Source organism: Canis lupus, chromosome 12 (genome assembly GCF_011100685.1).
Source record: "Canis lupus familiaris isolate Mischka breed German Shepherd chromosome 12, alternate assembly UU_Cfam_GSD_1.0, whole genome shotgun sequence".
NCBI lineage: Eukaryota > Metazoa > Chordata > Mammalia > Carnivora > Canidae > Canis > Canis lupus.
In genome coordinates this window covers 33051351-33063461 of record NC_049233.1, presented here as the reverse complement: position 1 = coordinate 33063461, position 12111 = coordinate 33051351, and the positions used below count along the sequence as shown (strand labels likewise).

General features: G+C 35.6%; 1 protein-coding gene across 1 annotated transcript in view; it reads left to right on the top strand.

Moving 5' to 3' along the window:
- COL9A1 (collagen type IX alpha 1 chain) overlaps positions 1-12111 on the top strand; it is a 90386-nt gene that overhangs the window by 14656 nt on the left and 63619 nt on the right. The window contains exon 5 of the mRNA XM_038554447.1: positions 423-819. Within this exon, the coding sequence (XP_038410375.1) occupies positions 423-819 (397 nt within the window). The remainder of the gene's footprint in view (positions 1-422; positions 820-12111) is intronic.

The following is a 12111-nucleotide window of genomic DNA, read 5'->3' as shown; positions in this document are numbered from 1 at the left end:
GCTTTATTAACTAGTAGAGCTGATATGGATTCTGAATTATTTCTTCTTTAATTTGTGGAAGGAATGCTGCCAAGAAACTTGCAAGAATATGTTTTTTGGCTGAGATGGAACTGCTGTACAGGAGCTCTTTAGGTAGCATAAATAGTAATATTGTTGGGGTTATGTAGCATTGGGAACCCAACTTAACTATGAGGAGTGAGGAAAGGCTTTTTTTTTTAATGTGTATTTTAGGATGGAGCATTAACGTATGTGAATGATTGAAGGTCTTTATGGGCAGTCATGAAAGAACAAACAGGGCATAGTTTTTCACACTGTAGCCTTTCTGTAGGTCTAGAATCTAAAAAAGCATAATAAGAAAATATGATAATATGCATGGGCACAGAAAACAAGACGTTTATTTACTGTTTTAAATTTTTACTCAGGGATTTATATCCCAGTGGTCTGCCTGAAGAATACTCCTTTTTAACTACCTTTCGGATGACTGGAAGCACACTTGAAAAGAACTGGAGCATTTGGCAGATTCAGGATTCCTCAGGGAAGGAGCAAGTTGGCGTGAAGATTAATGGCCAAACAAAATCTGTTGCATTTTCATACAAGGGAGTGGATGGAAGTCTCCAAACTGCAACTTTTTCAAATTTGCCTTCTTTGTTTGATTCCCAATGGCATAAGATCATGATTGGTGTGGAAAGGAGTAGTGCTACTCTTTTTGTTGATTGCAACAGGATTCAATCCTTACCTATAAAGCCAAGAGGCCAAATTGATGTTGATGGCTTTGCTGTGCTGGGAAAACTTGCAGATAATCCTCAAGTTTCTGTTCCGGTAAGTATAAAAAGTATGGTGTACATGGTTGATTCAAATGAAACTGGATTGCTAAAAACTAATATGTCAGGTATCTTTGATAATCATCTGAATATCTTAAGCAATAAATAGTTATTCATTTTCAAAATTCCCTCAAACACTTACTCAAAAAGTATTCAGTGCCTATCTTGTGCATTGCATATATCAAAGGGAATGGGAAATCAAGAGAAAGTCAAGTAAATGGCTCCTGGTCTGGAAGAATTTCAAGTCTACTTGGAAGATGCTACATACCTACTGGAGCTCTCAGAATCCTTCAGAGGACATGTAAAAGAAGCCAATACTGGTGTGGCTTACATTGTGTATATATAAATAACTAATGAGAATATTCAAAGTAAGGTTAATATGAATGGTGGATTTAGTTAGTCAAGAATTCTGTGCTTCTTGAAGGCAATGAACCTTGAAATAGAAGGATCTGAACTAGTGAAAAGTGTATTCTAGCTGAGGGAAAGAGCATTAAATGAAAAGAAAGTGGAGAATAAGTGGGCCCAATCAAAGTTTTGGAGACCAGCTGGTTTGGATGAAATGTGTAAGTGAATATGTGTGTGTGTGTGTGTGTGTGTGAGAGAGAGAAAGAGAGAGAGAGATGAGGGGAAGTGGGGTAGGAGATACTAACTGCAGGGTATGAGAGATAAAGTTAGGAAGTCGTACAGTATCTGATTAACAAAAATGAAAAGTATATAGATGGTACAATATTTATGTATTTAGAAGTAGGTCTTGCATGACATATTATAAAAGTAAAGGATTTTATAACTCTGTTCAGGATTTTACTGTAGAGTTTCATGGATATAAAGGTTAGGAATTATTTAATAACAGAATAATTCTGCCAATCAATAACATATAGTTCTATCATTTTGAATTGTTAAATTTTCATTGAACAATCCTTTAAAAGGGTATTTTATGATATAATTACAGGAATTAAAAATATGTCTTATAAGTGTTCTTTCTAAATTAAAGAATTTAGAGCTCAATAAACTATAGAGCTCAATAAACTATTGAGGCCAATGTATTCTCTCTCTCTCTCTCATACAAGACTATTAAATTCTAGTCACAAAACTCATATCATGGCATGTAGCAGGGGTGATACAATGATTTTGAATTGTTTCCGTGTACTTCTCCAAAGAAAAAAAGGTTATCAGGCACTCAGTAATGGAATTGTTCAAATAGCTTATTTTCAAGGGAAGAATTGTGATTAGTGTGAAGGGTAGTGTGAAATTTCTATATTCTGTGATGGACAGGAAGCAATTTGTAGCTGCCACATTACTGCTCTGGCTTGTAGACACTTGAGAAAGTATTTCTTCAACTAATGAGTTATCACACCTCAAGTGGATGGGTTAAAAAGCCAATGGGACTACTATTGCCATCTTGAAAGTTTGTGCAGTGAGGTTGTTGCAATGGCATGGGATTGGTTTGCAGACAACACCAAACTTCTGCAGTGTCCGTGTCATTTCTGGACTATGGATAAGGGCAGGGAGACCTTAAGGCACCTCTTTAATAAAATGATCATCAATCAAGTACTCACAAAAATTGATTTATTGATTCATTGGCCTTGAAAAACATTTCACTTTTTTTTTGTAGCTTCAAGTTTTTATTTAAATTTCAGTTAGTTAATATACAGTGTAATATTAGTTTCAGGTATAGAATTTGGTGATCCATCCCTTACATACAACATCTAGTGCTTATCACAACCAACATCCTCCTTAATACCTATCACCCATTTAACCCATCCCTTATAAAACATTTCAAATAATTATAATTCTGAATGCTAGGACATTATTAAATTCTTTGATTGCCAGAGTGGTGAAGTCTCAATATTACTCCACCATATTATAGTCTAGCTAATAATACTATAGCTGACTGTAGGTTTTCTGCCGAGCTTAGTCTCATGTCAGAGTGGAGACCAGTTAGTTATCCTCTATTTTATTCTCCAGTGCAGGAATGTAACAAAGAACCTGGCAGCTGATATTATATTTTGCTTCTGGTCCACCAAGGAGGTTTTCAAAGTCAGTACACTGTAGCCAATGTTAAAAGTAATTGAAACAGGCATGAACAATTTTTTCCTTTATACTGAATTTTGACTCTCTCACAAGGAAAGACAAAAGAGACTTGAACCTAAAGATTCATTAAAGTTTCATATTTGATGAGATAGTGGTGGTAGTACTAATAACAGGTCAAAGTTATAGGCCAAAAAATAAATCCTACTTCCATCCAAGGACTGGCAGTGACAATGTCAATCTTAAACCTGCCACTAAAATGTATCCCTCAATTTTTACTCTAAATTAGACAAAGAAACAGAAAATTCTATGTAAAGAAAGCCCATTATATTTTTTAAGCACTTTAATACCCATAATATGCCAATTTAAAGTCTCAAAAATGCTTTCATTCCCATTAACTTATTTTATGCTTGCAACAATTTTGTAAGATGGAGAGCTCAGATAGGATTATTCCTATTTCTCAGTTGAAGATGTGACTTCAAGTAGGGTTCTTGGCGTGTAAGAAACCATGTTAGGCATAAAATTTCTAATCACCCTATTTTCTGCTGTGCCAACTAACTTTCCTTGGAGAAAAGTAAAAATATGTATAACCATATACCTTTTCTTATGAAGCATTTCCTCACTTTCATTTTGGAAGGCATTTGTGATTTGCATAGATTTTTTCAGAATTTACCCACAGAATAAATAAAATCAATGTTTTTTTTTTTTTAAAGAAGAAGGATTATACAGTGTAAAACATGTTTTCAGACATTAGTCCTGTTTATTAATTTAGTAAACTTCCATCATGTGCCTGTATACTGGGTGTTGAAAATCAAGTAAATTACAGGTCTTACCTTCTTCAGTCTCTTGAGTGCGAGGGGTTGAGATAAGTAAACAATGACAATACAACATAATAAGGATCATGATAGTGGATGGAAGCACATGGAAGAAGCTCAGATCAGGCCAGGGACGAAGGAGGGTGGAGGTCAATCATGTTTACTGTAGAAGGTGATGTTTAGAGAAATCCTGGGGGTGAATGAGTATTATCCAGGAGAAGATAGGGTCCAGTGTTCTAGGCAGAGAGGCTCTCATTTGGGGATTCCCAGATATGTCAGGTCTTTCCTTTTCAAGTTTTACAAGTCTTCCCACACTGCTCCTCATTTTTCTAGATTAAGAATAGTCAAAATACCCATACACATCCCCAGAGTCCAAGCCCAAGTGCCCATGAGTTGTCTCTAAGACCTTGTTTTAATTCTTGTTTTATGTTTTGATTTCTCACCAATTTAACTGCAATCTGAAGTTGCTGGCAATTGCTGAAGGTCTACAATGACCATATGTCCCTAAGAAGACTTAGAGAATGATGAATAATAGTATCCATATATTCTGAGAGGTAGAAGTATACTGAGAGGACAACTTTTTCTCCATTTGGAGACAGCATATAGTCCATAGTAATGTGTGAGAAATTTTAAATTAGAGTGAAATATGCCAATAACCTAAAAACAGTAAGGAAGAGTATATTTTTCAATTTTTCTTCATGAAATTAGATTCATTCTGTTTTTTGACATTCTAGATTAATTGAATATTTTTCTCAGAATCAACACTGGCTTTTCTTTAGTAAATAAATCAAAAGCAAACATCTCTTCTAAAGGTATTAACAAATGTCAAAAGGTAGCCCTAGGAACTGCATAATAAAAAATGCAATTGAAAACAACATTTGATGGAGTACTAATGCTAAAAGACTCATTTATATTGTACTTGTTTGTGATTTTCTCTTATCTACCCTATCTTGTGTATCTTTCTCTATTCTAAATTGGAAAAGGAAACCAATTTCAAGAGGTTTTTCATAAAGCTGGCAGTATAGCTGCGCGTGTGATCTACAACTCAAATACCTTCTCATCATTCATGGTTATTTAGTGGGCTCAGAGCATTTTATATTTTTTCCCAATATACTGCTGTAATACATTGTTTGTTTGATTTTAAAGCAACAAATTCCATATTTCCTATTCTCCTTTGTGCCCATATTTTAGGATGGTGCCATTTATCCCACTGCAAAGCTCAGTTTTCTGGCAGCATACCATAAAAACATGTTACTTTATGACAGGTTCTTTATTGTTTGTTGTCAGCATGATTGCCTAGGAGAGTTATTTGGTACAGCTCTATTAGAAAACAAAGTTAGCCTTACTCCTTTTTCAGGGATGTACACTGGGGGTTTGGGCTTAAAGAATGATACAAGTTTATGTGGCTTTACAAATACATGATTCAAAACCTTTTTCTTTTTACCAATGCTTATTCAAAATAAACAAATGTGTAAAATAATCAGAAGATATAATGCCTTTAAAAGTATATTTTAAAAAATGCTACTTTATGTTATTTTTGTTAAATTCAGAGGAAATGTGAGAGCAAATAGAAAGAACAGTCAAAACTAGTGATTGAGAAGCTCTCTGTCCTTTTTTCTATTCCATATAATTAAATAACACTAACCTCCACATGCATAAACAATGAAAATTTCAAAAATTATAACATTGGAAAATCAACTATGAGGTTGTGGTTAATATGCATTTTGGTATATAAAAAATATTGTAGGAAAGGTATGTTTTCAGTGATTTAAGAAACGCATAATATCTAAATTATTGTTTGCTTATTAAGTTGCTTTCTTCGACAAGCACACCTTTTACAAATACTCTTTCACTTGTGAGTATGAAATAAATACAAAAGAAATAGTTATCTATACATATCCATAAGAAAGTCTATCTTACTTTGATATGATTTAATTGGAATATTTTCCAAATTAGTACCAACTGTGAAGACAATTTTTTGGGAGATAAAATCTAGCCTGCCGGATTGTAAACCATATTTACAATATCAGCTGGATTTTCCACTAGGTGGCAATGAAATGACAAGCACACAGAAAAAATCTGCTAATATAGGAGGAGCCATAATTGGAGGAAGGGACTATAGACAACTAGAATAAAAGCTAAATGATGGTCAAAGTTGCTTTCAATGGAAAATTGAAAACACTAAAATTTCTTATTGACCTCAGCTGTGCCCATACCGTTGCAAGAAAAAAAAAAGTCAGTGCTATTAGTTTTCTTATTTCTATTAAAATGTATATGGGATAAGGTCATGAAGAAATCTTTGTTATGTAGACTGGGTGGTTGTAACACAAGAGATTAATTCAATGGCATTTTTCTTTCTTTTGTGTTAATCTCTGTGTGTTTGATTTCTTTGGTCACAACGTGGAGTCAATAGAATCATGGCCTCTCAAAGCTGGAGGAAACTCTGATTGTATCTACTCCAAAACTCTAAGTTGACATGTGAAGAAATTGGAACCCAGAAAGAGGAAGGGGTTTGCCCCAAGTCATAATCAAACCAGAAGATAAATACTATCAATTCTTAATTCACTATATTATTCACTAATTAACATTTGGTAACTATTTATTACATCTTAACATCTGTTAAGTTATAGAAATTAAAACTCCAATGGAGTTTACATTCATTCTGGGGAGAGGAGATGGACGCAAATGGATAAATGAATAGCTGTATAGTATGCCTGGTGTTCATGAATACTATGGAGAAAAATGAAGCAGGAAACTGGATGCTTGGAGAGAAGGCCTCATTGAGAAAAAATACATTTTATCAGAAACCTGAAGGGGCTGGGGGTATTAGCATGTGGCTCTTTGAGAGAGGAGGGCTCTAGAAAGAGAGAATATGGAGTGAAAAGGGACCGATGTTGGTGTTGTCTACTATGTTTGAAGAGGGCATGGAGACCTGTGTGGCTGGAGTAAGACTGAGAGAAATAGCCAATAAGCCTGGAGAGGTAACATGATTGAGTGAGGATGGGGAAATTGTGTTAGCACTTTGACTTTCATGCTGTGCAAGATGGGAAGCTATCAGATGGTTTGGACAGGTAAGCAACATGTTTTCATTTTTTTGAAAATATCTCCTTGACTATTGTTTTGGCCAATATAATGTAGGGGGAGAGAAGAGCACTTAGGGGCACAATAAAAAGAGACTTTTAGATACTACTGCAATAACTCAGGCAGGACTGGTGTTGGTTTGGAACAGGGTAGTAGTAGTGGAGGTGGTGCAAGGTGGTCAGATCCTGACCCATTTTGAGGGTAAAGTGAATAGATCTGAAGTGTAAGAGGAAAAAAAATCAAGAGTGACACCAATATTTTTGGAGTGATTAATCAGAAGTATATAGTTGCCATTTATTGAGATGGGAAAGACTATGGGAAGAGAAGGTATCTGTGGGAATATCAAGGGTTGGCTTGGAACATCTAAGTTTGATCAGGATTTTGATCACTATTAGACATGTAAGAGAAGATGCTGAGCAGGCAGTTAGGTATGTTCTTCTGGTGTTCAGGGAGGAGTTGTCAGCATATATATGATATTTAAAGCCATGAAATGAAATGAATTGCTGAGAGATGAATGCAGTAGAGAAGCTCTAGAACTGAAATGTGAAACAACCAAAATTTAGAGGTTGCTGAGATTCAGCCAAAGAGACCAGGAAGAGGGGATCCCTGGGTGGTTCAGCGGTTTAGCACCTGCCTTCGGCCCAGGGCGTGATCCTGGAGTCCCGGGATCGAGTCCCACATCGGGCTCCCTGCATGGAGCCTGCTTCCCCCTTTGCCTATGTCTCTGCCTCTCTCTCTCTCTCTCTCTCTCTCTCTCTGTCTCTCATGAATAAATAAATAAAATCTTAAAAAAAAAAGAAAGAGAGACCAGGAAGAGCAGCCTGTGATATCAGAGAAAATAAGGAGATGTGGTACTCTGAAAGTCAGGGGAAATAGAATTTTAAGGAGGATAGAATGGTCTACTCACTCAAATGCTATAGACAGATTAAATAAGATGAAGAGTGAGATTTAATATTGGTTTCAAAAACCCATGAAAGTGACTTTCAGAAAAGACCTATTGGAGTATTGGGAGTGAAGTCCAGTTGGAAAGGCTTCAAGAGAGAATAGAATGGGGAGGAATTGGAGGCAATGAATATAGATAACTTTTCTGAGTTTTAAATGGAGAAGAGCAGAAAACAAGATGGCAGCTGAAGGGGAATGTGGCATGAGGGGAGGATTGATTTTTTTAAGTGGGCAGACAACTGAGGACTCATAGTTCAGAGTGTAACATTCCTTTATGCTCTATTAAAGTAGCCAGTTTCTCACTCCAGGGCCCTGGCCTCTATTACCATATGAATCTCCTTTTAAATTAGGCCCCCTTTCCCCATCCATATCCCTGGTACAGGAAAATCTTTGATGATGGCCCAATAATTAGTTATCCAATACTACTCAAATTCCTTAGCTCAAAATTCAATAGAGAAAAAAAAATCTAATGTCTATGGTTTGCCACAGTGAATCTGGTCCCTTCTGTATACATCACTTATTTCTCTTGTGCTGTGTTCCTGCCGCCTCTTCTCTTTAGAACTCTAATCTTTACCCTCTCCATCTCTACTTGTGAAAATCTCAATTGCTCTTCAGGGCCTCACTCACGTTACAGGTTATATGAGCCCCTTGCTGATGACATTAGCCATCCATATTGTACATCAACTGCAATATTATATATTGTCAAAAGCAATATTTAGCCCTAAAGCTGCCCTATGTACTAAATAAACATTTTTGTGTCTTCCATAGGTTCTATCTTAAAGCACATGAATGTGTTATATAAAGAAATGTTGGATTAAAAGATAAAGTAGTCATGCCAGGTCTGCTAACTCTAAGTCTTCTGCTGTTTCCTTTCACTGTTCTGCCTCTGCCTTTGTCTGTTTCAGCTGACTGTCACCCACTCAGATTTAATGACAATTCCTAGCACTATGTCTGGAACTGCAGGGCCTAGTCTACAGAAAGTTGGGAAAATTTCTGGTTTCAGGGCAGCTCAGAGCCTTCTGTTTAGTAACTAGGAAGCTTTATTGGAGGAGATTCCCTCATGATGCTAGAAAACAAAACTTTGTCATAAACTGAAAAGGAAAAGGAAAATGAGATCTGAGTTCAAGTATTTCTTTAAATCTTTGTTGCCACCAAGGAGACAAAAGCTTGATGAAACATTTCTCCTGTTAAAAAAATTTATCTTTGAAGACCTAGTTTTTAGGTATTTTATACTTGTAAAATGTAATCATGATTCAGTAATGCAAAAAATCTAGCTTTGTGCCATTCTCATTAATAGTGAATCAAGTTCTATAGTTTGTCATTAGAATGCTCTCAGGAGGAAAAGATAGTTTGCTATTAGTTTTTGCTTAATTTTTATGAAGAGCTTAATCTTATTAATTTTTCTCAACAACCTACCAAATAAGGAATCATCAGCACTTTATCAGAGTTGGTGCCAAAATTCCTTGTTTTAATGTGTGGTCTGCTGGACGCTACTCTGGCTTGGGAGATGGGATTATACCTAGTGTTCTATAGAAAAGAATTGTATAATGCCAAATCTGGGTGATATAAGGCACTGTACAATCACACAACTCAATTTTCCCTGAGACAATGGTGAAGTATTTTATGTCAAAAAGGATGAATTGTGCTAGGGCATTTATGTTCTGTTTAACTGATATTATTTCTCTATTGTGTTTTTCTCAAGTCTTATAAACTGCAAACTCATTAGGGGGAGGAGAATATCTTTGGTTTCCCTGGAATGTTTCCCTAGTGTGTGGCTTGTATTAGGATTTCAAAAATGTTGACTGAGGGACTAAATTAAAATATTTGTCACATATATTTTGTCAGTGGGTATTCAAAGCAAACAGTGATTCCAGGTATGAAAAGGAGAAACGTGTGGAAATCAGCAGTTTAGATGTGCAATGAAAGTGACTTTTAGTAAGGAACTCTGCCAATCTTCCTTCAAAATAATTAACATGCAAATCAGAATTCATATTGCTTGCCAAAAAATGGTTGTTGTATAGATGATTATTAGTGCGTAGGTGGTGTTTATGTGGATGCACAGATGTGTGCAGAAACCTCTGATCTATGTGGTACTCTGAACAACCCAGCCTGTATTCACAGATGAATTACATTCACTCTCCCATTATCCTGTGCCACAATTGCATCTTGCATATTTAAACAGGTGTACCAATTTATCCAGAGAGAATTACATTTTTGAGAAAACAGCTTAATGAATTACTTTGCATTTACAATAAGTAACTTTAATGAACAATCTAAAAGAAGGATATAGGTTTCTTAGTTAGCCATATAATTAAAGTTTCTCAAGGTGATTAAGCTATGAATTTTTTTGAGAATCCAAATATCATACATATATAATGCATGCCTAGTGTGAATTACCAATTCACAAGGGACTTAGAGAAAAAAATATATGAATGGTGTTTCCTATTTTGAGAGTTGCGGGGGGAGACATCTTATTCTGGTGATATTTCTATCTTCATTGAAGAAGAAGAATTAAAACCCTCTTCCCTATTTGATATTTTATTATACACATGAATATGTAACTGCATATAGAAACAGTTGACAGTTTTTGAAGAAGGATTAGAAATTTGCTTCTGGATGCATTTGTGTAATAAGCAGGCAAACAGGGAGAGGGAGAGGTTTGACTTCTTAGGGGAAGTTCCGTAGTCTTGTTCTAAAGTTTTCTAGTTTTCTAGTTGGACGTAAGCTTGCAAAGTTTTAATTTCTAGATCACTCTTCTTTTCTATTCATCCTTAATACAAATGTTCAATTACCAAATTCCTTGGTTACTGGCTTACAAAATTATGGCTCATTCTGGAGATAAGATATATTCTTGGGGGAGGCTAAGTAGAGGAGTAGAGAAGGCCCTTATTCTATAGTCAGACACATTTGGAATGCTAGCTATGTCTTTTTCTAGCTGTGTGACCTGTGGCAAATGATTTAACCACTCTGCCCCACTTTACTCATGTATGAACGGCTTCAAAGAATTGTTTGAGGCACAGCTAGGTATTAGTAGTCATTAAGGAAAAGGTTGTCCCATTGTTTCATTTATCTTCCTATTAAAATTTCCACTGCAGTTTAGAACAAAACCAAAATAAAAATCCCTCCCAAGCAAATGAGACTACCCTAATAAAGTATTTGATGAAATGATTTTCTTAACTGTAAGATAATTGTGTGCTTAAAAAGCAGTTCTTTTGTAGGATGTTAATATACTATTGTTAAATAATTTATACGATAAACAGACAATTTTCATACAATTTATAGAGAGCTTTCCATCTTAAAATATATCTTGGTTTAGCTGCTTACTTTCTTTTCATCCACTTACCTTATTTTTCTAGATATCCATATTATCTGGAGAAGAGTATGGTAAGGGTTGAGAGCAACTAGGACATTTAGAATCATCTAAGAAGAGGTGCAAATGCAGGAATCTGAAAGCTTAATGTCTTATTTTCACTCCATTATAAAATAAAAAACTTCCTTCTGTTTAACTTTCCCTTCATTATGGGTAGAAGGGAAGAACTTCATCCTTCATCCTTTCCAATTCTGATCTTTCATTCAGTAACCCAACTCTGGATGTTTCCACAACAACCGGAAAAAGTGTATCTAACCGAATGCTAGATCCAACAGATCTAGAGACCTTTTGGCAGGTGGGATAGAGTGTAAATCACTACTGGATGAAAGAAAAGACATAATGTTTTAGATTTGGGGCCTTGATACATAATTAGTCATTTGCATAATGCCATAAGAATCAACTGACCAGGAAATATGGATCTGATTTGATTGAGATGATAGCAAAGAACTTCCTCAATTTAAGAAGATAGGCCAGAATGGAGGTGCTGGGTGGTATATATCTTTTTTTTTTTTTTTTTAACCTTGTCACCTGAGGCCTTCAGCTTCAGACCTGGACACTCTTCCATTGTACTGTTTCTCAACTGTTCCCTTCTTTCTCTCCTAACACCTACTAAAATGTAAGAACTTGTCAGGATGCATTTGAATTTCATGTATCTGAAAATTTTATATCTCTTTACCCAATGAATGAGATAATACCAAATTTATTTATTTATTTTATTTATTTATCCTATTTATTTATTTTTTAAAAGATTTTATTTATTTATTCATTAGAGACAGAGAGAGGGGCAGAGACACAGGCAGAGGGAGAAGCAGGTGCCTCCCACAGCCCAATGTGGGACTTGATCCAGGATCACGCGGAGCCAAAGACAGATGCTCAACCGCTGAGCCACCCAGGTGTCCCGATAATACCAAATTTAAATGTTTTCTATTCTCTTGTTTTTTCCCCTGAGGTCTAGATTTCCTTCTCATTCCTTCCATTTCTAGTCCTTCCTATTTCCATTTTCAACTGTGAGTACTCCATGGAGAATGTTTTCTCTAGCATGCAAATTTTTTCC